A 27229-nucleotide genomic window follows, 5' to 3' on the forward strand; every position below is an offset into this window, starting at 1 on the left:
ATGGCCGGGGGGCTGCGGTCCCTCCTGGCAGCCCTGCTCCTGCTGGAGGGGGCGGCCGCCCTCAGCTTTCTCCACCATCGCTACGAGGAGCTGGTGCAGGCCCTGTTCCGCGTGCAGGGCCAGTGCCCCTACGTCACCCGCATCTACAGCATCGGCCGCAGCGTCGAGGGCCGGCACCTCTACGTGCTGGAGTTCAGCGACCACCCGGGCATCCACGAGCCCCGTGAGTATGGGGGGACGGGGACGGGGACGGCAGTTTGGAGAGGATGGCCTTCCTCGCCGCGCTCCCCGCCACGCGGTGCCCTTGGGACGTGGGGTGGAACGCCTCCCGTTCCAGGCAGGACTCCCGACGATGCCCGGGTGTCCGGCGGTGCCGGTTCTGGCAGGGACCCCACGGCCAGCCCGGGGGACACGCACGTAAAACCCACACGCCTGCGCTGGGCTGGTGTGGGCTGCAGCGTGGCCCAGGCGCGTACTTTGGACGGAGCTCTGATTTTTCAGCCCAGGCTAACGCGAGAACCCGGGCAAGTCCAGCCCAGCACCCCACCTGCCCTGTCACCCTCTCCCTCCCAAAACACAGCGTTGTCCAGGCAGGGGGAGGCTGAGCCCACCCTCCGCCCTTTGCTGCTGGGTAGTGGGCAGGAGGGGATTGTTCAGCCCTTCCGTCTCCAGACCCCAAAGCAAGGGGGACGGCAAGTGAGGGACCCGGGCAGAGCGGGCACTGGGCTCCCACGGCCCTGCTGGCCCCGTGGGCTGTGCGGCTGCTGTACCAGGAGGGTCTCGGGGATTAATGCTTATAAGTATCTCGAGGGTGGGTTGAAGGAGGATGGAGCTGGACTCTTTTCAGTGGTTCCCAGTGACAGGACAAGGGGCAACGGGCACAAGCTGGAACATGGGAAGTTCCATTCAAATATGAAGAAAAACTTTATGATGAGGGTAAGAGAGCACTGGAACAGGTCGTGGAGTCCCCTTCTCTGGAGATCTTCATCTGCATCTGCATCTTGCCTGGATGCAGTCCTGAGTAATGTGCTCTGGGCAACCCTGCTTCGGCAGGGGAGTTGGACTAGAGGATCTCTAGAGGTCCCTTCCAACTCTGACAATTCCATGATTCCGTGATTCCATCTCTACCTGCTGCCACGTGGCCCTGTGGAGCCTTGGCAGCAATGGCCCATAGCTGCTGCCTGTGCAGCATGGAGAGGCTGCCGAGCCAGACCTTGCTGGCAGCCAGGTGTCCCCGAGGGGGCTGAGGGGACCGGCCGGCTCTCGGGGCTGGGGGTGTGCACACAGAGCTCCCTCGCTTCCCCGCCGCGTGCCCCTGGGCTGCGGATGCGGACAGGGCTCTGCCTACATTTTGCAGGATCTTTTTTGCCTTCTCAAATCCTGGCTCGGTCGCTGCTGTGGGTTAACGCAGGGGCTGACGAGTCCAGGCAGCCTGGTTACACGGGAAACCGCTTGCAGCGCTGCAGGGGTGAGCGGGACCCCTAACCTGCACACCCCCTCCAGGGGAACAGCCCTCCCGAACCCAGAGCATCGCCTTCAGGGGTGCTGGGAGGCGGGATGGGGGGCTGCCCACCCTGACCTCCTCGGTGCCAGCCTCCTCTGGTAGAGGGGAACCTGCGTGGCGCTGAGGACGCCTTGGGCACCTCCACAGCGCATTGGGGGCTGATTCAAAGCAAGGAGTGAGCAAAGGGCACTGGCAATGCGCCGGTGGGTTTTATACCCGCAGAGCTAGAGGAGAGCTGCTGGAAGGGCCACAGGAGGTGACGAAGATCTCCTCTGCCCCAGGCAGGCAGAAGGGACCTGTGGCCCTACTTGTAGCATGGGCCACCCTCAGGCTGGTACTTCCAGCACGTAGCATCAGGACTTTGGGAACGTGTGGACTCCCTCGAAGGCCACGGAAAGTAACTCTGAAAAGCAAGCCTAGAGTTAATGGGATTACATGCAGTAATTAGGGCTTGTGTGGCCATGTGGATAATGTTTAGGGATCTGCGTATTGAAAAAGGCTGACAAGTCCTGCCGCAGACTCAAACAAAGCAGAGAATCCCTGCTGAGGCCTTATTTTTTTTAAGTAAAGGCTGCACATATCCCCAGGACATTTTTATAGTTTTTATAACCTAATTAAGTCAGTTCTCATGTCTCCTGAAATCTAACCAGGTCAAAACACATTGCCCACCTATGGCGTCCTGTGCTGAGGCACAGTAATCAAAAGATACGGAAAAGCAAAATATTTTGCCAAAATTTGATTTTTTTTCTTTAGAATCTGTCTTTAGCATGTGCAGAAGCGGTGTTTCCTCCCCGCACGGCACAGGCGTGGGGGATTTTGGAAGCAGCAGGTGTCCGATGCATGGGGCTGCAGTGCTTTTGCCCCAGGGATGCTGGCGGACACCGTGTGTGGCAGCAGGGCCACACGCTGCCGCTGTGGGTCTGACCACTGCTGGCGGCTGGAAACCTCATGGTGCCATGGGAGCCTCAAGCTCTGGCAAGCCGACATTTGTAATGACACCCTGGTTTTCCCTGACCCTTTTGTGTGAAAGTCAGCCTCCGTTTTTATCCCAATTCCCCTGGTATCTCTCGTCCTACCAGTGCTGACCAGCCTGCAACGGGGCATTTTATTTTCCGACAAGTGACTGCTTTAAAAGCCCCTCTGGGAAAGCATCGCCAATCGTCACATGTGCTGCCTCTTCAGCAAACCAGCGAGTCCTGCTCTGGGCACTATCTGCCCCCAGTCTCTAAATCTGTACTTTAAAACCTCATTTTAGAAAAGTCGGTGGCAAGAGACGTTTTTGCTCATAATGAAGCTGCCCAAGGGACATTTTGATCCCTATTCAGCTCAGCCACTGGGGGTTTCTCTGGGCTCTTGTCCCTGTCCCTTGAGGTGAGGAACCCCTAAACCTTTTCCTTGGAGGCAGGAGGGAGAGGAGAAGCTGCTGATGCCTCCAACCAGCGTGGGAGTCAGGGGCTGACAGACAGCAGCCAGCGGCAACTGTGCCCTTCCCATGAAAGAGCAGAGCTCGCCCCAACCCAGGGATTGATTTTATCCTGCAAAGTAGTGAAAAGCTCCTTAAAACATGCAGGGCCAGGAATGTGCCGTGCTGGTGAGAGGCACCGAGAGCAAACTGCAAAGGGCAGAGGTGGGAGAAAGGGCCTGTCCTCCCCACTGCCACCTACCACACAGCTGGGAGACCCCCCCCATCCCAAGGCTCGGGGCGGCAGCAATCCTGCCGGTGCTCCCTGGTCGCTCTGTACTGCCTCTCCCCAGCCGGAGACCAGCCCACCTGCAAACGCATCCTCTTGTGCGCCGCGAAGGCGAGCAGCAACCTGGTGGAGAGCGAGAGGCTCCCAGGGATGTCGCGGAAAAACGCAGGGGAGCCCATAGGAGAACCGTGGCACTCCCCCTTACCGAGGTTTGCATTTGCCGAGGAAAATGGCTATTTCACACCCTTTATTGGGGGTTCTTTGAGCTTTCCCAGGCTCCCTGCAGTAGGAATTGGCTCTTCCTCCCCGTCCCAGCCCTGGCTGATGGTGTCGCTCTTTGTTGCTCTCTGCAGTGGAGCCGGAGTTCAAGTACGTTGGGAACATGCACGGCAACGAGGTGCTGGGCCGTGAGCTGCTGCTGCAGCTCTCGGAGTTCCTGTGTGAGGAGTACCGCCGGGGCAACGAGCGGATCACTCGCCTCATCCACGACACGCGCATCCACATCATGCCCTCCATGAACCCTGATGGGTACGAAGTGGCTGCCAAGCAGGTACCAGGCAGCGATGGCCTCCTCCAGCTGGGTAGGGGCAGAAAGCCCTTCAGATCCCTGCAGGATCCCCTTCCCTGCACCTATTGAGAGGATTAATCCTCCCTTTCCATGCCCTGCCAAACCCAGCCCCCTCAACTGGCATCGTTGCTCCTCACCTCCGGTGCCAAGGGCTCACGCTGTGTGTCCTGCCCCAGGTGGCCCTGGCAGGTGATGGAGAAGGCTTCCTACACCTGCCTCGCTCTCCCAAGAAGTTATTTGTCATGGGAGGGTCACTGCAAACCCCCTGCCCCAGACTGGAGAGGTGGCAGCTGAATGCCACTGCCATGAGCAGACAGGGACATGAGGGATGGGGCACAGGGAAGCCCTCTAGTCCTCGGCCAAAACCTCACCCATTCCTTTGTACCTAGAGCTTGGGGAGATATTTTATTCGCGGCTCTTTCAGTTGAGGCAGATTGTTTATTTGGCTTGTGCCTTTCTCTGTGACCCCGGAAAATGAAGATGTTGTTATTGACTTTCCCTGTCAGTACCAATACTCTTATTCTCCTGCCAGCAATAACAGACGTGTTGCAACAGGCGGTCCCTGCTGCCCTGACACCCAGCCCGCCTGTACTCACCCCTGGGATGTACTTTTGCCCTGCAGGGCCCAGACAGCAATGGGTACTTGACGGGAAGGAACAACGCCAATGGAGTGGACCTGAACCGCAATTTCCCTGACCTCAACACGTTCATGTACTACAGTGGGGAAATCAGCGGGCCAAACCACCACATCCCGCTGCCCGACAACTGGAAAAGCCAGGTAGCGGTCTGGGAGGCTGCAAGAGCTACAGCATCCTCTTAGCGTGGCCCGGCACCCAAGCAAATACACTGTCCTTTGGCTTGCATGGTGCTTGTCTCCTTCCCTGTGCGTCCTGCATGCAGAGGAAGAATGTCATCCTGCCCTCTGTCACAGCTTGCACCTCCGGCATCACGGCCAGCCTGGGGAGAAAGTGGCAGTGCACAGGGCAGAGGAGGTGGCACGTGCTGGCTAAAGCCTGTGCCTCGGGTTTTGGGGCTGTGCTGGGAGAGCTGTGGCAGGGTACGCACCGGAGGAGCCGGCTCTGCGCAGCGAGGTGGGCGATGGACGATGGAAGAAGCTGCAAGGGCTAAAGCAGGCACATGGCCAGGCTGGGTTTGACGTGACTGATGGCACCTGATCGTGACTGAGCAGCAGCTAGCGCAGAGGTGGCTGAACTCTTCTCCCCATCCCCGTCCCTCTTCTCCTCACAGGTGGAACCGGAGACCTTGGCTGTGATCCAGTGGATCAGTGGCTACAACTTTGTGCTCTCGGCCAACCTGCACGGTGGAGCGGTGGTGGCAAATTACCCCTATGACAAATCCCAGGACCAGCGGTTCAGGAGCCACCGGCGCACGGTCAACACGCCTACTCCTGATGACAAGTTGTTCCAGAAGGTGAGCAGGGCCCCGGCGTGCGAGGGCATTCCTGCAGCCCTGGGAAGGTGCGGCGTGCGAGAGCTGGCTGGGAGGCTCTGGGTCACCGCCTCGTGCAGGAGATGAGCCAAGAAACGTGTTGGAAATAACCGTTAGCAGACTGTGGTGTTTCTGCCAGCCACCGGCTCGTGAGCCACGTCAGGGCAGTCCCACTCTCAGCCAGTCCCACCACACGGACAGGCCGGTCTTAACCCTCAGGAGCCCCTTCCTCATCCATACCGTGCTTGGGTTCTCTATAACCCCAGTATCACCGGTATCTACCCCAGTATCTACCCCGGTACCACCCTGCTCTTTCAGAGCTGAAGCCTGCCCCCAGCTTTGCTGCACCGTCGTAGCGTGGGTATGGGTGATTTTCCTAGAGAGGTGGCAGGGTCTGGCTGGGGGTCTGCTGAGAGCAGGACAAGGGAGGCGGGTGCCCAGCAGGGGCTTGCAGATGGCGAAGAATAAGGAATTCAATGAAAAAGCATAGGCAGACATCACGGAATACATCAGTATGTGCTGCTGATCCTGCTAGCACTGGCTGAAGCCTGTGGGTTTTCTCCATTGTTAAAATGCCCCAGAAAACAGTGCCTTCATTCACTGCTTCCATCAGGAAATACCCAGCACAAGAAAAAGCAAGTCTGCGTTAGAACAGTTAATGAGAAAAATAAGTCCGAGCTGGAGTTCAGCCTTCTCTGGCAGCAGAGGCTTGCCAGGACCTGCTGGGATCAGGGCTGCGCTCAAACCCAGATGTAGAGAGGCTGCAGTCTGAGGCGAAGGCTAACGATACCCTCATGGCCTCAGAAGTCAGAAATGTAGGGAAGTAACTGTTTTCCTGCTGGCAGAATGAGATTACACCAGCATCTGAACCGTCATGCAATAGAGTTTGCATTAGAAAATGCTAACAGTGGTCTCTCTTAAACTGTGTCTTACACAAAGATGGATGCAGTGTCCCAATTTCAGCCCTGCCTTCATATCTAAAAATAAGCGATAATCTTAATAAGGGCAATAAACGAGTGGTTGCCAGAACCAGAAGTTGCCCAAACCATTTCCTAATACAAATTTCCCTGACGTATATGGTATTTGCATCAGGACTAATACTGGTGGCTTCTCCTCGCGTATCTGCTCCCCTTGTTAGTGCCATTTGCTGTGTGGGGACCAGCACCGGTGGGGCTGAGTGCCCCTGCGTGGGCGCGCTGCCCTCCGCTCCCCCTCATCTCACTGGGAGCAGGGAAGGAGCCGCCTGTGCCATCAGCAAGCCTCCAGCTTGCCAGATTTCTGCTCTTCCTCCTCCGCCTTCATCTGCCTACATTTCACAGAGGTCCTGACCACTTCGTGTTGTATTTCATGGCAGTAAAATGCAGGAACTCTCTCCTCTCTGACTTCCCTCCCAGGCTCCCCAGGAAAGCCTGTGGAAGAGAGGGATGTTTTGCCCGGAGCCGGGCAGAGTTCCCAGCTGTGCCACGCTGGAGCGGTGACCAATAGCCGCTTTCTCTCTCTAGCTGGCCAAGACCTACTCGTACGCCCATGGCTGGATGCACCGTGGCTGGAACTGTGGGGACTACTTTGCCGATGGCATCACAAATGGGGCATCCTGGTACTCGCTCAGCAAAGGTAAGGGCTGGGCAGGTGAGCACCACCTGCAGCAAGGTGCTGGGATGGGGAAGGCCAGTGGCAATAGCACCATTCTGGTGTCTGCGTCTGCGGCTGGGAAATGGCTTGGGAAGTCTGAAAGTGACTTGGGAAAGAACCACGGAAGTACCTGAGGTCTTCAGAGACCTGCTGTGTGCTGCTGGAGGAAGGAAGCATTTATCTGTTAGTGTATTTGAAAATGCTACAGCATAACTCCATCAAGACCCAAAACTGACCAAAGGGAAGACATTTCTCGTAGATGCTGGCTCCTGAAAAGTCTGGTTTAAAAAGGCATAGTGAAGAAACTGAAAAGCAGCAAATTGGGCTAGAAAAAAAGATTGGGGAGCAGCTGGAAAGGGACATACAGTCCGTGAGGTACCAAACCTTCCTGAGCTTCTGAAGGCAGAGTAGTGAATGATCTGGCAGAAGGAGGGATCAGGCAGCCACAAGGGGAGGAGGCTGCACGGGGGGAGAAGGCTCTACTCACTCTGTCATGGAGGGAGAAGGTTGCACCTGCGGAGCAAGGAGGGAAAGCGAGACGGTTGTGGTAGCAAATAGGCATTGCCAGGATGCCTGGGACACTGGCGTGGGGAGGGAAGGGGGCCTCACACTCCCCTGGCCTGGGCTCTTCTTCTCCTCCAGGCATGCAGGACTTCAATTACCTCTACACCAACTGCTTTGAAATCACCCTGGAGTTGAGCTGCAATAAGTTCCCCCCTGAGGAGGACCTGGAGCGGCAGTGGATGGCCAACCGGGAGGCGCTTGTTGCTTTCATTGAAGAGGTAAGGGGGCAGTCCTGGGACCTACACCCTTCTCCTCCGGTCCCTGTCACGTCCCGCTCTCAGGAAAGAAGGGGGTTAAGTGGTTCAGATTCGTAAAGCCCCAATGGCATAAGGTGAGATAAATCTCAAGGTCCGTATACAAATATTTATTAGTTTCCCACAGTGATTAGTATAGATCGTAACAAGCCCATGGTAATTGGTTAGGCATATAACAAATTATGGCAAGTGGTGAGGTATGCCTTGTGTTACTTAACAACAGGTATACTACAGCTTATGGCAAGTGGTACTTAAGGTCATTACTTAACAGCTCTAACTGTTACTTAACCACTCTAAGGGAAAAGAGAAACCGAGGGATAGAGAAAGGAAAAGACAGAGAAAAAGAGATAAAGAGATCACCGGTCCTGGTTCCCATGTCTTTTTCAGGGAATCTTCCCAGGCATAATCTTCTTCTTTCTTGGAAAAATCTTTCCAAGTACGGTCTTCTTTGTTCTCCCCAGGCGTACTTATTTTCCCTGTTTATGTTTGCTGAATTAGCACGGTCCACCCCCCTCGCCAAGGACAGCCTCGTCGCAGGTTTCTCCCTTCTCTCAGGTGACGTGTGGCATGATTTGGGTGAAGAGCTGAGTGCCATAGTCATATATGTTCAGCGTGATCTCTATAATCTTCATTAGCATACGCAGGGGTGCGTGCTTTCACATGCATTTCGCGGATAACGAAGCAAAGGTCACTTATTGGACGCAATGGCCTCAAGAACAGACAACTAGCAAGCTCACCAGATGAGTGGCAGAACTATCTTGTCTTCACAAGGCAGTCCTCCCACTGCTTTTCAGGAGCCTTACCAGTTCTTTGAACACCAGCCCGGCGTTATTTATTTCCTTGCGAGTGTTTGAGGCATTCCATTGAAGGCTTGGAGGGCCTTCTCCCCCTTGTCAGGGCATTTACACGCCATCTCTTACAGGCCCCCATGGCCCCCAGCCCTGATGGTAGGGGACCAATGGGACCTGGGAGTATGGGGGTGGAAAGGAGGCGGTCGTGGAGCTCACTAGGTGCTCTAGTTGGTAAGCTTTGGGAAGGCTGTTGTGTCATGGGCTGGCTCTGCTGGGGAGAACCAGGAGATCCAGGGGTATGGGGAAAGGTGGGGTTGTCCCCAGAGCTCCACCCTCCTCCAGCACTTAGCAATACCCTCCTGAGCAAAGGAGTGTCCTTGACCCAGCAGTCTGTTTCCCTCCCTGCAGGTTCACCAGGGCATCAAAGGGATGGTATCAGATGAGAACAACAATGGCATTGCAGGAGCAGTGATTTCTGTCCAGGGAATCAGCCATGACATCACCTCTGGTGGGTTGTTGCTCCCCTTGCATGCTGTCCCTTTTGGATACACCTTTTGGGTGTGTGGGAGGAGGTCAGGAGGTGAGGCTATAATATGTGTGGCCAGCACAGTTTGCTTCCGAAAAACATGAGCTGTGAGAAATACGCCCGTGGATGCTGGACCAGGGAGGGCTTAAGAAAGCTTAGGAAAGAAAGAAGTGAAAACTGGAATGCAAACCTTATTGTGAAGGACTTCAGAAAGTCAGCTCCAATTTTATCTGAAAGAAGGAAATGCATTTGTATATAACCAAAGAGAAGATTGAGGGAGCAGAGGGAATAATCTACTCAAGTAGCTTAAGTATCTACACAGAGCTAAGAAAGTTGATAGCAACGGACACGATGGCAGAACAAGATGAAAGGCTGAAAGTGCAAGCCAGACAAATTTAGACTGAGAGTGAAGTGCCACATTAGTTTATCCAAGTCATGGTGGTTTCTCCTTTGCTGGCCGATTTTAACCACCTTTTCATAAACACCATTCTCCAACCGGACCAGACATTACAGACTGGCTGCAGAAAATAGCCGATATTCCAGCTCTCCAGAGGCTGGACTATGAAATCATTAAAATTCCTTCTGGCTGTAGGTCTGTGACTCAGTGACGCTCAAATATTTGGCACTTATTTTGCCAATCTGCATGGGAAAGGGGAGTGTGCAAGGGGTCACAGAGTTGTGGAGCTGCTGGCTGCCAAAGCCCTCTGGGGTCTGCTGTCCAACCTCCTGCTTGGAGCAGGATTGTCCCTAACATGACTGATCAGCCATCGCTCCCTCCAGCCGATTCTCACTGACCCCCAAGGATGGAGATGTCTCAGCCTCTCTGCTGTCCTGGGCCAGGGCTGCACCGCCTTCATGGCCTGTCCTCCCTGATACACCGTGAAGCTCCCAAGCTGCCGTCTCTGGCCGCTGCCCCTCGACGTATTGCCTGGCACTGCTCAGAGGAGTTGGGCTCCATCGCTGTTGTAGCTGCCCTTCAAGTAGGTGCCGGCTGTGAGCAGATCCCCCTCTGGCTCTTCCCTCCCAGCTCTCGTTTGTGGGACCTGAGCTCTCTCTGTGGGTCAGGAGCTCTGGTTCTCTCACATCCCTCTTGACCTGGGGGCACCAAAACTGGACAGGATCCAAGTGTAGCCTCCCTGGGACTGAAGAGAGGGAGAAAATTATTCCCTTTGACCTGCCAGCCGCCTTCCCTCTTTTCCTTTGGATGCCCTTGACTCATGTGTGTCTCACTCATACCAATTAGCCCCACTTAAGCCCAAGTGACACAGGCTGCCTGTAATGATTACTCAAATTTGCAATTCCCATCCGGTTCCATAGGTGGGAATATACTCAAATCGTCTTAAGTAATCCATAATATGCTACCGCCTCACCGTTGGCCATCCCCTGTCCCTAACCACACCAGCTCCTGGAGCTTCCTTATGCAGGGAGAATCAGGTGGGGGAGCAGCTGAGCTGATGAGCAATTAAAACCCTGCTGATAACCCAAATGTGGCAAAATTGTATATATCAGGAATTAAAGATTGTGTTGGGTGTAAGGAGTCAGAAGGGAGCTGTGATTGCCCTGAGGGCTGCTGTCACCCGACTGGCGAGTGCCCAGATTTGCAGTCTCCCTGCACGGGCACAGCCGACGCTGCTGTAGCGTCCCCTTTCGCTTGGTGTTTATTTACAGACTGACCTCCACTCTGTGGCACTAAGGAGACATCACGTGCAGTCTACCGCTATGAACCCAGCCTCACAGTAGCCAGCAGATCTGGAAGGAAGGCCAAAAATTGCCTGGGTTTTGAAGGCTGCACATCCTCAAGGAAGTACGCTCAGCAAGAGCTACTGCAATAGCTTTTGCTCTGCTCCCTGCGCATCCTGAGTGCTTTCTCTTCCCATCTTGTGTTCCAGGTGATATGGGAGATTATTTCCGGCTGCTGCTGCCTGGCACTTACACTGTCACAGCCTCTGCAGAGGGGTACCGGCCCCAGACGGTGACAACAACAGTGGGCCCAGCTGCACCTTCATTGGTGAGTCAGGCTGCGTGGTCACCGGGGTGTCTCCAAACGTCTTCACCCCAGGCTGAAAGAAATGCCGTGGAGGGGATGTCTAGTGAGCAGTGGAGGAAGGGGATGGGATGTAGAGCATTGCCAGTGGCTACAGGCTGGCTGTGCTTTGGCAGACACAGGGCTCCCCGCAGCTCACAGAGAATAACAGGGTGAAGGCAACGCCATGTGCTTCTCAATTCCTTACTGGGGGCTTACAGCTGCACTGGGCTGCTGTGCCAGCTCCTGTGCCCCTCTGCCTCTTGGCCATGGGGATTGCCCCCGGATGGCTCAAGCTGCTGCTCTCCCTCTGTCCTCCCCACTCTGTAGGACGTGATAATGTGGAGGTGGCATCTGTTCCCTGAGCCTCTATTATCCCCTCGGCTCTGTGGGTTTCAGTGCTCTGCTATCATCTCCATCCTGCCTGGAACCAAGCACATTATCAAACTCATAGCAAGAGGCTGGGGTCTGCCCTTTCTGCTGAGAGCACCCAAGACAGATGGGGACTGGGTGCCAACAAAGAAGAGCCAAACACCTTTGGAAGATGAGGTGAAACCAGGTGGTCTTGAGAGCACTGTGGCCCCTACAGAGCCCTTCCGAGGGCAGGCTGAACAACTAGAAATTAGTTATAAAAACAGTGGGTGGTGATCCCTGCCCCTGCTGTTGCCTTGTGGACATATAGCGGTCCTGTAGATGGAGCCTCTTCTGAGGACTGGCAAGAACCCCCCGGCTGCAGCATCCTGGCACGTCATCTGCCTCACTGGATGTGCGCTGGTCAGGCTCTGCTGTAAATACACTGCCGTGGTTCTCCCACCCTCCGTCCCTTCCTCCCACCCTAGCCAGCCTCTGAAGTTCTTCCAGAGCTGCCCTTTTCTCAGGATTAGAAGCCTTCTAATTTTCATCCTAAATTTATTTATGGTCAGTTTATCCCTATTTGTTCTTATGCCAACGTTGTGCTTTAAATAGCCCCTCTTCTTCCCTGGTATTTATTCCCTGAAGTATTTATAGAGAGCTGTCAAACCCAGTCCCAGCCTTTGTTTTGCTAGGTTAAGCACCCAGCTCTTTGGCTTTCCTTTCTAAAATAGATTTTCCTTTTACCATGTTACTGTAGAAGACTGATTTGTTCCTTCATGGCCTGATTTTTGCAGATCTCCCCTCACAGCAGCCCTCCTGTCCCCGTTTCCCTCTGCCCCTGCAGCACCTCCCCTACTCACTATTCACCCCGTCCCTCCCCCAGGAAGCCCACGCAGCCCCTCTCCAGTTTCACCTTTCTGTGTGGCCTCCCCGATCCCTGTTTGATGCTGTGTCCTGCATGCTCCTTGTCCTCCTCTCCCTCTTGTGACTGCTTGCATGGCTGCTGTGGATGGAGGTTTCTTTCCTGCATGTTTTTTTGCCTGGATCTACTAGAAGCACTGGTTGCTGAAAGACTGATTAAGGAGGATTCGGCTAATGAGATGCAATGGAAAAAGGACTGTCCGTCCTAAAGTATTCTGTGTATTAAATGTTATCAGAGATGCAAAGCAATACTTTTCCTCTATTCTCTGGTAAGAAAAGATGAAGAGCGAGCACAGCTCGTCTTCCAAACCATCCTAGGACATCGCGTTGCCACAGGAGCAACTCTCTGCAGAAGATGTGGAGCTGATTGCTGGTACAAGATTTTCCACAGGAAAAAAAAATATGTTTCCAGTTGATTTAAACACTTGAGTTCCCACTGTATCGTAACACTGGCTGAGGCCTCCTATTTCTTGTCTTGGCTCAAGAGTCATCTTCAAAGGCTGGTCCTGCCTGGTCCAGAGGCAGGTTCTGCAGACCCCTGAGCCAGCAGAGCACACACACAGTGTTACGTGTTTATTTTTGTTCTTCAGGTGCATTTCCAGCTCAAACAAGATGTGGTGAGGAAGCCCCCGGAGCGTAAAGCCTCAGGCACACGCACGAACAACAAAGCCCTTCAGAAGAAGGTAGTGCCAAGAGCCACCCGCCAGTGGACCCAAAGATGAGGACAGCTCACTTGGCTGAGAGCTGGGGGAAGCCGTTTGTACGAGGCCTGGCTGATGACTCCAGCCAGTGAACTTTCCAACAGTCCAGCCTGAAACTAGCCCAAATCATTAGGTTATTAAACAAGGAAGTATTTAATCCCTGAGCAAATCGTGAAGTCATTCACAACAAAACGTGCCTGAGCTGCGGTTCCCCGGGCAGTATGTCCGTAGCTGCTGAGCTCTTTTCCCCAGGAGAGCTCTGCTTCCTTTACTCCTGGACTCAGTTCCTACAGCCCACATGAGATGCCCAGACGCTGGTGCATAGCAGGGAGGATGAATCCAGGCCCCGGTCTCTGCTGCACTCACACTGGTCACTAGTCTTCTGAGTGTGAGAGCCATGCTTCTCCTGCAGGTAAGGATGGGTGCTGACCACCCTGAAGTTAGGGGGAGGTCAGATTTAAAGCAGTCAGTGATGTGACCAGCTCTGAACACAGTTTGTCCCACGTGTAGCACAGCCCTGGCTGGTTGGCAGCACCAGAAATGGGAATGCAGCACTGGGAGGTGGTGGTCCAAGGTCATCATCTGGCTAGTGATTTAAGATGTATCTTGATGTGCAGATGGGACTTTCTGGTAGCTGGTTTGGATTATTTGTAGTCAGACGGGCTGAAGCGATAGAAGCTGGCAAAAGCAAAGGATTATCCGTTCTCCTTATGTCTTCAGATCCAAACCAGATGGCTCACTGAAGGGTCTGCTCTAGCCAACACAAACTATTAGTCTGCGCGCAGGAGCAGCTACGTGAGGGCTGACGACCGGTGATGAGTAGGAGTGCAAGACCGCTGATTTGATATTGCTTTGAGACAAATTGCCTGAGCCTTGGTCCTGTCAATGTGCAACAGGGAAGTGCTTGATGCCAGAGCGTGCTGTGCAGGTACAGCAGCAGCCATTTGAGTTGTAATTGGGTTAGGGAAGAAGCGATCCGTAGTTCAGTGAAGTGGGTTCTACAGACTGGGCCTTAAAATGCTGCTTGGACAGCATCCCTGTCTGGGCAGGTTTGGAGTGGAAGCAAGAGTAGAAACAAAGCGGGTTATTATCTTAAGCAGGCAAAACCTCTCTAGCATTCTTCATACAAAATAAGTAACTCCAGAGGAATAAACACTCCCACCCATGTGCACCACATGGTGGGGCTGGTTATCCCAGTCCCCCCCACAGAGCCCTCCAGCACACTGGCTCTCGCCATGTCTCAAGCCTGTCCAAAAAGTGTCCCCCAGACATCCCCTTGCACCTCTTTTGCAAACATCTCTTCATTTCTTGTGAGCAACCTCTTCCGCCCAACGGCACAGGCAATGCTCTACACCTCGTCCCTCGCTGTCACCTCCTCCTCTGTCTCTGCTACCAGATGCCAGTGGCATTTCCAGCCCGAGCAGCTCACACACACTCCTGTAGCTCTGCCTGAAACAGGAGCTCTTTCTCTGTCATGCTTGTTCCTGCAGAAGCAGAGCAAACTGTCCCTCGGAGGGTATCTATTCAGGCTATTGCAAGAATGTGCAGAAATGGTACTGCACTTAACCTTGGCTGTGAGTGACTTCGGTCTGCAGTGTGGGCTGGAGACACCGGCCGGTTCTGCATTCACAACCAAAGCTGAATTCAGATTCTCTTCTTATTTATCGTTTGGTGGCAGAAGGAAGTGAAAAAGGAGGGTGAGGTTGAGATGTTCAAACTCCGATGTGGTTTGACACCTTCCTCTGGCCAAGCCCAGCAGCATTACTGCAGACGCTGGACCCTTCTGTCAGTGCACACTCACCCGAAAGATTTCCTGGTGGACATGCAGGCGGGATGAAGGCGGCCAGCCTGTGCGTCCCACAGCCTGGTCCCATGCAGCACGCAGAAGGGTCTGCTGTCACCATGTGTCCGACCCACGTGTGGGAAGATACTGCTGCCCCCAACCGCAGCACTAACTCAGCTGGTTGAGGATGTCTATGAAGCTGAGAGCAAGGAAAGGTCTCCCAGAATTAGGAGGGCTGAATTAGCCTTCAGGTGGCTAATTCAGCTGGGCAGTCCCTGAACAGGGTGATGCTCATCCTGCACAGAGCTGCCCATGCCACCCACATCCCGGCAGTGACGTGGATCGCCTTGCTCAGCCTGCTGGCTGCAGGGTGCTCTCGTGTTGCCCTCTTGTGGTCCTAGAAAATGTAAGACCATCTCAGTTCCCCTTACTGTCCAAGACAGAGTCAGAGGAGGGGGATTTCTTCTCTGGAACCGGGCAGCCAGCCCAGGAGGTCGCATCGCTCGCCCTCAGAGGCTGCTGTGGGCTTGGCAGTGCGGTGGCCACGTTAGAGTCTCAGTCGCAAGCTTTTTCCCCCCACAAGAGGGCTCCTATGAGATACAGCCTTCTGGAGGTCTCTCTCTCTGGGCTGGGATTTGTCCGGCTCATTCTCTTCCCAGCTCTGAATATTTTTGTGTTGAACACTTTGGTAAAGTTCCACTTGGCCATGGCCAAGCTCTCCACGTGAAAACAGGGTTACAAAATGTTTCCGAGGCAGCGCTCTCTTAAGCACGCCTCTCAAAGGCTCGCCATGAACTTAGCCTCCAGTTTTGCAAGAAGCGTGGCCTAAAATTGGCACCAAACCTTGGGACGTAACATCTGCAGTGCAGTGGTTGTGCGTTCCTTTGAGGCTTCACTCGAGGCAAAAGCAGTTGACAGGTTTGTGTCAGAAGAAACAGTGAACAGTCGATCCACCCCATCCTTTCTGGGCCACTCATGATTTTGTAGACCTCTTCCTCCACCCTATGTCCTTCTTCCAAGCTAAAGAGCCCCAGCCTACATGGTTGTTCACTGTTTCCATACCTCTGGGCACCCTTACTGCCTGCCTCCGAACCTTCTTCCATTCTCATTTACCCTTTCTGAGGTGAGGGGACCAGAACTGTGTGCAGGCACTGGAGAAACATGTGAAGAAGGTGAAGCCAGGCTCAGAAAAATGAACCAAAACTCTTACAAGGAAGACTGTGAGGATCTTGGGATGAGCAGGAACACCAGTGGGGAGGGCGGGTGGGACTCTGTGCATGCGATGCGTGCTGGTTTCTGTGGCTGGCTTAAAGGAGGCAGAAAAAGGGACAATACAAATAGCTGAACTCAAAGAAGAGTGAGGCAGCTTTTGCTGCAGGCATCAGCAGAGGTGGGTTGGTGATGGCAGTGACCTGAAAGGCTGCAGGAGGGATCAGAATGACGGAAAAAACCTCAAAACCTGTGTCAGCAGGCAAGAACAGCAGCAGAACTTTTGGGCTCAGAGGACACCACCTACAACCCCGTGGCAGGGGCTGGCATCAGTTTTTCAGCTCCAGCAAACCACGTACAAGCACCTGTTCCTGGAGGGACAGAGAGCCCCCAACTCCCTGCGCAGCTTCGGGCGCCCTGCCCGTGGCAAGGAGCCGTGCCCACCATGCGGGTCCCCGCCTCGGGAGCAGATGGGGACTCGGTGCCCAGACCAACACCGCTCTGACAGCACACCCCGCTCCTGGCTGGTGGCAAGCCAAGTAGGATCCGGGTGGTTGCTATGGAGAAGTGTAGCTAAACGCACAAACAAGTGCCAAACGGCAAGAACCGCTCCGGGGGCTTTGCAGCGTGTTGCTGAGGGATGGCATCCCTTGGGGCATGGAGGCTTTTTTTGGCCTGCCAGGAAAACTAGTGTGGAACCTACTGCACTTGGTGTGCCTGACCCCTGCCTGACGCGCAGACTGGCCCTCCTTGTCAGGCGGTTGGTGGGGTTTTTTAATTTGTTTTTCTCCATCTTGGTGCTCTGGAGTGATCTTAGGGTGTACCTAAGCAGCCAAAGCCAGCTCCTAGCAGCGAGGCTGAGGGAGCTGGGGGGGTTCAGTCTGGGGAAGAGGAGACTGAGGGGAGACCTTATCGCTCTCTACAACTACCTGAAAGGAGGGTGTAGAGAGGCGGGGGTCGGTCTCTTCTCCCAAGTTACAGATGATAGGACAAGAGGCAATGGCCTCAAGTTACGCCAGGGGAAGTTCAGGTTAGATATTAGGAAATATTTCTTTACTGAAAGGGTTGTCAGGCATTGGAATGGGCTGCCCAGGGAGGTGGTTGAGGCACCATCCCTGGAGGTATTCAAGAGAGGAGTTGACATGGTGCTTGGGAATATGAATTAAGTGTTGGGTGGTGTGGTGGGGGGTGTGGTTTGTTCGTGGGTGTTGTGTGTTTTTTGGTTTTTTGTGGTTTGTTTTGTTTTGTTTTGTTTTTTTTCCCATTGGTTGGACTAGATGATCTTAAAAGGTCCCTTCCAACCTAGGTGATTCTGTGATTCTGTGAAAGTGAGACTGCGCCAGATGGACAGTGCAGAGCCGCTCGTCAGCCGCTGCCGAAGCTGAAGCTCACAAGGCTGCAGGAAATTCCCGGGAGAAGGCAACAGCGGGGAAGGGGAACCCCGGTGCTGCTCACGTCTGCGAGGCAGCGGCGCTTTGTAGAGAAGAAGTCGGAGAGGTTTTCCGCACCCAGCTGCTCCCGGGTGCTCTGCCAGCACTCTGGCATGGGTGCACGGCAGCGACGGGGGCGGGTGCACCCGGGTTATGGTTTGAGGGACCCACAACTATTGATTACTGTTTAGACAATTATTTTATCATCCAGTGACCCCTCCCCACCCAGGAAGGGGAATTGGGAAAAACAAGGAAACATGAGGGCTGAAATATAAATAGATTTAATAGGATAAGACTAGATAATTAACATTAGTAACACTAAAGAACCAATACTGATTCTAATGCCAATATAAAATATAGAAGGATTATACTCAGCCCGGTCTATCAGCAGAAGCTGTGCGCTCCCAGCAGGGACAGCAAGCGTCGGGCAGTGTGAGTGCTGCGGCTCGGGGAGGAAGGGAAGGGCTCAGGGGTCCAGCAGCGGGGCAGGAAGGTCTCAGGATCCCAGCCATCAAGGGAGAGCGAGAACTTCTCAGCAACTTTCTAACCTACGTCCAATGCGAGGCGGCTCAAGGTACCAAATAACCCTGTCGGCAGCTCGGGTCAAGTGCCCGGGTCTCGCTCTCGCCTCATCTCTGCACCTGGCGAGCTCAAAAACACCCACATCTTGAAGCTCGCACCCCGGGGCTGGCGGTGAAGTGTTTTTAGAAGAGACCTTACCGAAAAGTAAAATTACTGAAAGAGAAATTACTCCCGCGTTGCTCTAACCCGGACGACCCCACGTCCCCGCACCCGGCTCCCGCTGCCGGGCGGGGTGTCCCCGTCTGCCGCCGGGGGGGCCGCCTGGCAGCCCGCGGCCGAGGGGGATGTCCCCACCTCACCCGAGGTCCCCGGGCCGCAGGCCAGGCCCCGCCGAGCAGCTCCGGCCCCTCCCGCCGGCCCCGGCCGCGGCCTCCCCGGCGGAGGCGGCGGGGCGGGCCGCGGGGCCGGGCGGGGCCCTGCGAGGCCGGGCGGGCGCTGGGGGCCGGGCCGGGGCCCGGGCGGAGCCGGGGCGGCCGCGGGGGGCGGAGGCGGGAGCGGGACCCGCAGGGCCGGAGCGGCCGCGGCGCCCAGAGCGGGCCGGGAGAAGGTAGGGACCCGCCGGAGCGGCGGCGGGAGGGGGGAGCCGGACGCTCCCTGCCCGCCGCCGCCCGGCCTAGCCGGCCGCCCCGCCGGCCGCCTCCCCGCCTACCCCCCGTCCTGCGCGCCCCCGCGGCCGCCCGGCCTGCGCCTCCGCCGGGCGCCCGCCGCGGCCCGACCCCCCGCCTCTGCCGCGGCCCCCGCCTCAGCCCGGCGCCTCTTGCCCTCGCACCCCGTTACCGGCACCCGAGGCCCGGCCTGCCCCGGGGGCTGCCCTGGGCCGTGCTGGCCGGCGGCGGGCGCTCCTGGCCGGAGTGCTGCTAGCCCGGGTGGGTGCTCTCCCCTCACTGTGGCCCTCCAGCCCCGCCTGCCCAGCTGGGCGCTCTCCGTGCCCCATGGCTGCACCCCGCCGTGCCCTGGGAGCGCTTTGGGCGCCTCCTCAGCACGGAGCAGCCGTGGGGTACGGTGGAAGCTGCCCATCTGCTCCCCGTATTGCGTCTGTGGGGATTTTTGGCCTGTAAGCCGTGCCCGTGCAGCCAGCGGTGGCTCGGGGCGGTCACCCACCAGGCAGGCGTGCAGCTGGAGGTAGGTGGCGTTGCCTGGGCAGCTTGTTGCTGGCCCTGTAGAAACAGCACGGGCATCCTGTGCCTGGAGTGGTTTGTCACCGAGAGCCTGGGGCAGTGGCATGGGTGAAGGGTGGCACAGGTGGTTGCACCCAGAGAGCAGAAGTGCCAGGCTGCAGCTTGGTGCCGTGCCAGGCTGCTCCTCTGAGAGCACGTGCTCAGCTTGCGGCAGCCTGAGAAGAGAAACTCCTGAGAGTTCCCTCCCGTTCTCACACCAGCAAACGCAAATTTGTGTTGCTGCCAGCCCGACGCTGTCACCTTGTACTTCATCAGAGATGAACTGGAGGTGCCTCCTCCGGTTGCCTTGCCCTCCACACCTCCTGAGAGGCAGCTCCTGCTCCTGTGCTCACCCTTTTGCTGACCCTGAGCGGTGCCTCAGCTGATCCCGTTCTTGACACAATTTGGCCTCTGAGTTCTAACACCTCTGCTGCTGTTCCTGGGCTTTGAAATACTCACCCCACCTCCTAGCTTTCATGTCTTGTTCTCCTTGCCATAGTATCTATGAAGCCTCTAGTTGTGTCGTAAGCATTAACATCTGGTTTGAGGTTTGTCATGTTTCCATGACTTTCAGTTTCTTCTGAAAAGGTTCGCTCTTTCCTCTTTTCCCCTTGCCTCTGCCATTCTCTCCTTCGCTTCCATTGCGATTCTGTCTTTTCCTTCACAAAAGGCCTGAAAGAGTTTGTAGATACAGAATTTGCAGTTTTGCAGATGCTTTGCCAAATACAGCCTCTGTACCATGCTGCGAGACGTCACCATCATCCCCCTCATCTTGCCTGACTCCTCTGGCTGCGAGTCGTGCTGGGCATTGTCTCTACATGTGTCCCGCTTGTTTGCGAGCCCCTCCGTGGCACCGGTAATGCCTACGTCTCTGAACTGGCTGCTTCTGCTGCTCTGTTCTTGAAATCCTCCGCTCTGCCACGGCCAAAGGTTTCAGTTCTCTCTCCAGCTGCCCCCATTGGGATTAGCAGTGACATATAATGATTTTAGAGAGATGTTAACTTGGCGATGGGATGGGAGGAACTGAGCAGTAGGGGAGAGGAAAGGAGTGACGTTGGGAGCCTTGCAGAGCACCGGCTCTGCTCGCTGTCATGGAAAGTGTGGCTGTGTGATGTCTCAGGATTCAGCGAGCAGTTGAGGTGTCCCTGCAGTGGATGACAGTTCAGATGGACTTTGTGGTGGTGGTGATGTGAGCTTGGGAGGGACAGCCTTAGCTGTGCTTACCTTAGCACTTCACTGCCTTAACTGATAATTTCCCCTCAACCTTCAGCAAAAGTATTTTTCTAATCGCTTTCTAAGGGTTACTCAACCCCACTTCTGAGCTTTTACTTTGTCTTATTTTTAGAACCTTTCTGTCAGGAAATAAAATCTATTGCTTCCTTCTCAGGAGCACCTAGGGGCTCTGAAAGGAAGAGGCCCACGTGAGGCCAGGTGTCAGCAGAGTCCCCGCTGGGGATTTAGGTTCTTTGGAGATAATGAGCAGTGCGGAAGAGGAGTGAAGGTGGGCAAAGAGCTTCCAAGGCAAACTCAAGTAATTTCTAGGTTTCTGGACTCCCTGCCCAGCAAGCCAAGCATTGTAATGGCCTTCTGTCCAAAAGTTTTGTTGAAAAATACTGTTCAGGGTGCAAAGTCAAGTGCTCCAGTGTTAAGGAACGTTCTTGTAGCCCCAGTTCAACTTGTTCAGGATATGTAGTTAAGGTTTAATCACCAATTTTGTGATTGTATACTACTGACCCCCAGTAGCCCAGCCACAGGTACTGCAGAAGTGGAGCTGCTCTTGGGGTTTTTTCTGTTCCTTATTCTAAGTCATATTGGTTTAGCCTGTCTGCAGAAATGGTAAGAGAGACAACTGCGTGCCTCAGGGAGGGAGAAGACAGGATTCAGTAATGGGGTTTGTGAGGTGTGTGCAGCCACTCCGTAGAGAATTTGGGAAACTCCTGTCTCCTAAGCTGGTGTTCTGGCATTTGCATGCTTGGGTCCTCAGTGCCAGAGACTAAATATCCATCACAGTCTCCTTGCTCACGTGTTATGGCAAGGTGTTCTGCTTTGCATTAAAAATTGATGCTGTGCTCTAGCTTCCAGATGACTTTCCTTTGCTCGCTGTCTGGCCCAGCATGAGCTCCTCTTCTTTCCTCCGCAAGCTACGCTTAGCCCAGACAAATGCCACCAGCCTGCCCTTGACCACATCCTGCAGTGGAGCAGGTGAGAACACTGGGATAGCCAGGGCCCAGCTGGAGAGAAGTAGTCGTGGTTTGAACAACTTGTGCGGTACGTGGCAGAGCTCCTGCGGCAAATAGCCCAAACGGTCGGACACGTGTGGTGGGAGGCCAAAGCTTGCTTAAGCAGCCCTTGTCCTTGGCAGTTCTGGTTCTGGAGCACCTGATGATCCAACCTAAATGTATTCATTTCGATGATTCTTGGTATATCAGGTCACAGCCAAAGCAAAAGAAGCTATTTCTTTTAAAATGAGGAGATTCCTCTTCCTCCTGGGAGCCATATGGGGTTAGGAGGTGGAGTGCAGAAGAGATCTTGTGTTTCCCACTGTGTGAAGCTCAGTGAGGGAGGGGGGGTGGGCTCTTTGGGATCTGCTGAGACAAGCAGCACATCCTAACGAGAGGCTGTAGCAGTCAGCATTCCCCTGCTGGGAGAAGGCTCCTCTCCTCCACACCATTAGTCATGTTTTTGCCCTGCTTGCTGCCCTGTCTGTTCTGTCAGGATTCACAGGGTCAGCTCTGCAGTTTGCCAGAGCCACCATCCCTGCATTGGCACTATCTCTAGCCAGGGCCCAGGCTCCTGGCTCAACAGGGTACTGTTTATCCCACCCAGGAATGTGCAGGTGAGCATGGACCTCCGGGAGCTTATAGAGCAATGTGTTCTGCTCTGAGCAGGGGCAGTGACTGTGGGTGGCTGTGGCTCTGAAGGCTCGCCTGAGCGGTCAGGGCATGCTTGGTGGGCAGACAATGTCCTACCCTTGAAGTGTTGGATGAGGACTGCGCTAGTGGTGTAAGGAGGAAGGAAGAAGCTGCCCAGATTTGGAGAGCACAGGGGGGAACAGAAGAAAAGGGTAGGAATGCCTTGGCATGTAGTTAGTAAGCTTCTGTTCTTGAGACGATGGCGTGAGAAGCCAAGTGTCACTCCTGGTTTCCTCCCACTGCGTGTTAGGAACTGACCCTGCAGCCCTGAGTGCAGTGAGAGCTGCAGGAGATCTCTTGAAGCCAGACCCAGCAGCTGGAGGGTGCGCTGAACAGGACCGAGGGGCATCTCCGGCTCTGGGGGTGAACCGTGTTTTCAGTGAACAGGCATTGAGCTATAACTAGTGGAAGGAGGCGTGAAAAGACCTTGGTGAAATGCATTGCATTTTTCAATTTTAAAACAGGATCACTGGCAGTATTTGTTAATTACTTAAATATTAATTTCTTTAATCATTCTGCAACAAACTTGGCTTTTGTACATTTCTGGGAATCTGACTTCCTGGTCTCCTGCTCAGGCAGGCTCTAAGGCTTTTACAGACACTGAGACATCGGCTCCACTAGAATCCATTTGTCCCTCCTGTGCACACCCAGTGTGCCTGCGAGAGCCCACACCGCATTTTTTGGTCTGTTTGGTGAAATGGTAGTTTTTCAGTTACAGCGCTGTCATGCTGACTGTAGCCAGTTCTAACAGCGCTGCTGCTTGAGTGAGAGGCTGGAAAGCATTATTCAGAGGGAAACAAGCACTGATAGTGCCTGGGAATTTTGGTTTTCTTGCCACTAAATTTGCGGCTTTTTATCTCATGGTCTGATGAGCGCTTTGGGTATGCCACCAGATTAGCTGTCTGCAAACCCTTTGGGTCTCTGCGTTTACTGGGGCTGTTAATACTTTTTGTAATCAGCCTAAAATGATTGCCTCTTCAGGCAAATCATGCTGCTGCCTGATCTCTTAAGTGCTTGAAATCCTTGCTTCAGCTTCTTTCAGCAAAAGCAGGAAAGACGGAACTCCTGCTTCTAAGGTACAGAAACTCATCAGGGACTGGTTTGCTCACCCTTACCATCAAAAAATGCAAAAAGGGCATTTCTATCACTATCTTCAGTAGATCTGCTTCCACCGAAGTGATGGCACTTGGAGCAAGTGCCTGACAGTTATTTGTGGTGCTGGTGAGTCCATTATTTGGGACTTCTTACCCTGCCAGATTTCAGCCGCAAAAAGAGAGGAGGGGTACAAGAAGTTGTTAAGAGTCAGTGTGTAAATGCCTTCTCTTGGCTGCTGTGGCTTCACCCAGCCTGCGCTGAAGGGCTCAAACCAGTATTGCAGCAGGGTTAATAGCCGTCATTTCATTCTGGTCCCTCCTTTCATCAGCCCACGCTGGACCAGACACGCTCCAGAGCTAATGGCGAAATGGAACAGGCAGCCTTCCATGGAGGTGATGGTAATGTGCGCTGAGCATGCATGCAGGCAGGCTGGGGGGAGTGATTAATGCCCCGGGAATCCGCGCTCTGCCTCGCTGCACAATGCTGTTGTGTCAGGCCCGGGGCTCGGCGATGGGCGGGCTGCAGTCAGGCGCCAGGAACACGGTACCTCGTTTGTGCAGGATGAGGCAGCGAGGCAGAGACAGCCTGTTCTCAGCGGGGCGAGTTCACCGCTGCGCTGCAGCTTCATACTTGGGCAGTGAGGCTCTCTTTGGATGCAGGTCTGCTGCGAGGCGGGGGCAGGAGCCCTGCCATTTGCAGCCCTGACCTCATGCAGCCAGCCCTGAGATTTGCAGCCAGCACGAAGTCCCAGGGTTTGCTCAGTGGCGGAGAAGCCCTCCCTCTTTCCCCCTGGCGGGCAGGGATCACCCATCCTTGAGGTGAGAGGGTTGGTGCTTGGGAGCTGGGACCCACTGGGGATCGCAGGCGGAGCCCAGTTCTCCCTGCCATCTGCTCTTCCTGCTGGAGCCTCTGCGCGAGCTGCTGCTGGATGTTTGTTTTCACCAGATCTAGGGTGGATCTGGGAGAAGCTTAGGTCCGCCATTAAGCCTGAAGAGTCAGACTCAGTAAGTTTCCGGTCTGGAAGATGCTGGGAGGCTTCCTTCTCTAGGTGGGGGTTTGGAGAAAACGTTGGCAGGCAGCGCTCCATGGAGTAAGACAAGGCCAAGGTCCTGGAAAACATATTTTGTGTTTAATTCATGTTACGGAGCAAGCAAACCCCACAAGACCGACTTGCTGCTTTCGTATGCAGGGGCATTCTGTCTAGACTCAGCTGGAGTCAGGGAGTGATCCTGCTCTTCTTTGTACTGCTGAGGGAGCGGGGGAGCTTGTTGGGATTCTTTTTTTGGCCGTTTCAGAAGTTACTTCATGAAACATGCTTTCTTACCTCATGGGCTGGCTCTCAGGGAATGCTATTCACATGAATATGTTAGTGCCCGTGTTTTATGATAACTGCAATTAATATATACATGGCAGAACAATTGCAATCCTGCCTGCCCCTCTCAGTCTTCTGTCTCGTTGGAAAATCTTGGGCGTTTTAATGAAGTCCCCAGACTTTTATGAGTCCCCAGAGCTGCAGGTGAGTGAAGGAAGTCACCCTGCTGATTTCAGGGGCAGGATGTGAGCCCCGGGCAGTGGGACGGCCGTATCCTCAGCCCCAGTGACTGCAGCAAAGCCAGGGTTTGGGTTTGCAGCACACATGCTGTAATCCTGGCACTCCTCAGCCCACTCTTACGTTACACCTTTGACGGAAGAAATGCAAAAAATCTCATGTGCTCCTGGAGAGACCACCACGAGGCAACAATTAGACCTGCAATATTTTTTTCCCCCTTAGTCCAGTGCGGCTGTGAAGTTTGCATATTCAGAGTGTGGGAAGGATTCCCAGGACCCTGAGCTGAGTCAGCAGCCGGTCCATGAGGGAGAGGGCAGGTCCCTGCAAGGGGCTGCTGCTGCTGCTGTGCCTGCTGCTGCTGCTCTCCTCTTCCCATCAGAGCACACAGCAGCATGTCCCAGCCACCCCACCTCAAACACTGCAAGGCTCCTTACTTGTCTTGAGTATTTTCAAGCTAATTGATGGCTCTTCCATCTTTTTCCCTGCTCCACATGGTCATGTTTTTAATACTGTTACTCCTTCTGCCTCAGTAGGTTCCTGCTACCCTGAACTGCAGCTCTTTGTGCTCCTGATTCACTCCAGTCCATTCATCTCTTTTTGGTGGCAAAGTGCTGTCGGCTGCTGGATATTGGGCTCTTTGTTTGTACAGCCAGCACAACACTGGTGACAAAGGGACAGCCTGTGCCCTAAGGAGCCCAAGTGCTACGGGGAAGGCAGTGCAGAGCAACAGGAGTGATGGACGGGGCGGCAGAGGTGAGGGTGGCCAGGAGCCGTGACGCAGGGTGCTGGCTGCAGCAGGAGCACAACTGGGGGTGGGGAGGGACGTGCTGAGGAAGCTGTTCCCGCCGAGTACAAACCCTCTTTGTTCCCAGGAGGTGAGTCGGGCTGGATAAACAGAGCGGTCCCGTCAGCAGAAAGCCTTTCCCTGGCTGGATCCCCTGCTGGCACTCTCGCTGGAATCTGGCTGCACCTCGTCAGCGGGGAGGTTTTTCTCCTCCCTGTGTTAGCGTCCCCTCTTCCTGACTCTCCGGGGCTCAGGTGGGCTGTGTGCGGCTATATGGAGAAATGGGGGCCCCGGGGACCCTGTGTGTTTGCTGTGGGTGGTGGCGTGCGTTGTCACCGTGCTCTTTCTGCTGTGAGCCATGCTGAGTACAGCATGGGCAGAGCTTGGGGAGTGACTCTGCACCGTGCACGTAGAGGCGCTTTGGGAGGGGAGGAGGTTGGGTCCCATTGCAGGAAAGTTTTGTCCGACCGGACGGAGCAGGAACTCTGTGATGTGGAAGGAAAGCGACCTTTGTCTGGGGGGCTGGTGGGGAGGATGGTGATGTCCCGGCGTCGCAGAGGGCAGGGCTCTGAAAGCACCCCAGAGAGGTGTCGGCGGTGCCATGCTCTGCCTGTAGTTGCAGTGGGACAGGAAGACGAAGCGAAGCGCTCACTGGTTTGAGGTGCAGGTATTGAGGAATAATCTTAGGGTCCCTGGCTGCTTTGGATGGGTGCACCTTTCAGTTCCTCTTCTGAGGGGTCTGGGATGAGGGGAAGGAGCAGCTGAAGCTGCAGGACTGCCGCTGCTTTGGTGCTGCCAAGAGCCTTGATGGTGAGGCTGCTTGGTACAAAGCAGACGATACAGAAAAGTATCCCAGCTCAGGAGTCACTTCCAGAGGAGGAAGAATCCAGGATGTAGCCCTTGATGAGGACATCTTCACTTGCCTTCAGGTGCCCTGCCAGGGCAGATTTCAGCCTTGGCTCTCAGAGCTTTGGATGGGGTCTGCGCCCTCATCTCAGCCTGAGTCCTGCCAGGAGCCATCGTGAGGCCTCCCAGGGGATGGCTGAGCCTGGTACCTAAAAGGCAGAAGGGGCATTTCCAGCCAGGTCTGAGGATGCCCAGGCTGGGTCAGCCTAGGCAGAGGCAGGAGAAGCTCCCCTTGCCGGTGTGGGGAAGGGGATGGTGGGTGAGGTCGCCTGGGCAGGCTTTGTGCCTCTTCTCTCGCTGGGCAGAAGTGTGACACTGTTCCAGCACTCGGTTCCTGTGGCCCTGAGTGGTGGTGTGGGGAGGGGAATGTCTGTCCCCATCCCACCAGCACGTGTGTGGTGGGACCATGCAAGTGAGTGGTGCTATCTGCCTGCCCGGCCCTGGCAGGCTCATGGCCCTGCCCTGCATGTCAGGGAAGTGCTGAGCTTCCTCCCCTCCTCTTGCTTCCTTCCTGACGGGAATTCACTTCCAATTTTCTTGCTGCTTCTCCCCCTGTTGCAGCACAAACGCGTGTCCCCACAGAGACAGCCAGAAGGTCCGGCCAAGGCAGGTTAGACCATGGGGGCTGCATTGCTGGGTACCCTTGGCTCCTGCAGCGTGCTTCATGTGGTGAGGCATTTCAGGGAGCTCAGGACAGGACCCACTTGCACTGTTCATGCCTCTTGTGCTCAGGAAGGGTTTTACTTTCTGAGTGTTTATGTGATAATTTCAGGTGTTTCTGGCTGCTAATAAACTTCCCACTGTGTCTTAGTCTTAGGTACTGGTCCGCCCTCAGCCCCGCGCA

General features: G+C 54.9%; 1 protein-coding gene across 1 annotated transcript; it reads left to right on the top strand.

The window, feature by feature from the left end:
- CPN1 (carboxypeptidase N subunit 1) lies at positions 1 to 13143 on the top strand. Its single transcript, XM_074159005.1, has 9 exons — positions 1 to 223; positions 3549 to 3745; positions 4386 to 4541; positions 5012 to 5194; positions 6715 to 6826; positions 7487 to 7626; positions 8862 to 8961; positions 10869 to 10987; positions 12868 to 13143. The coding sequence occupies exons 1-9, from the start codon at positions 1 to 3 to the stop codon at positions 12997 to 12999; spliced, it is 1362 nt and encodes a 453-aa protein (XP_074015106.1). The 3' UTR covers positions 13000 to 13143.
- The last annotated feature ends 14086 nt before the right edge of the window (positions 13144 to 27229 follow it).

The sequence above is a fragment of the Numenius arquata genome, chromosome 15, assembly GCF_964106895.1.
Source record: "Numenius arquata chromosome 15, bNumArq3.hap1.1, whole genome shotgun sequence".
Lineage (NCBI taxonomy): Eukaryota > Metazoa > Chordata > Aves > Charadriiformes > Scolopacidae > Numenius > Numenius arquata.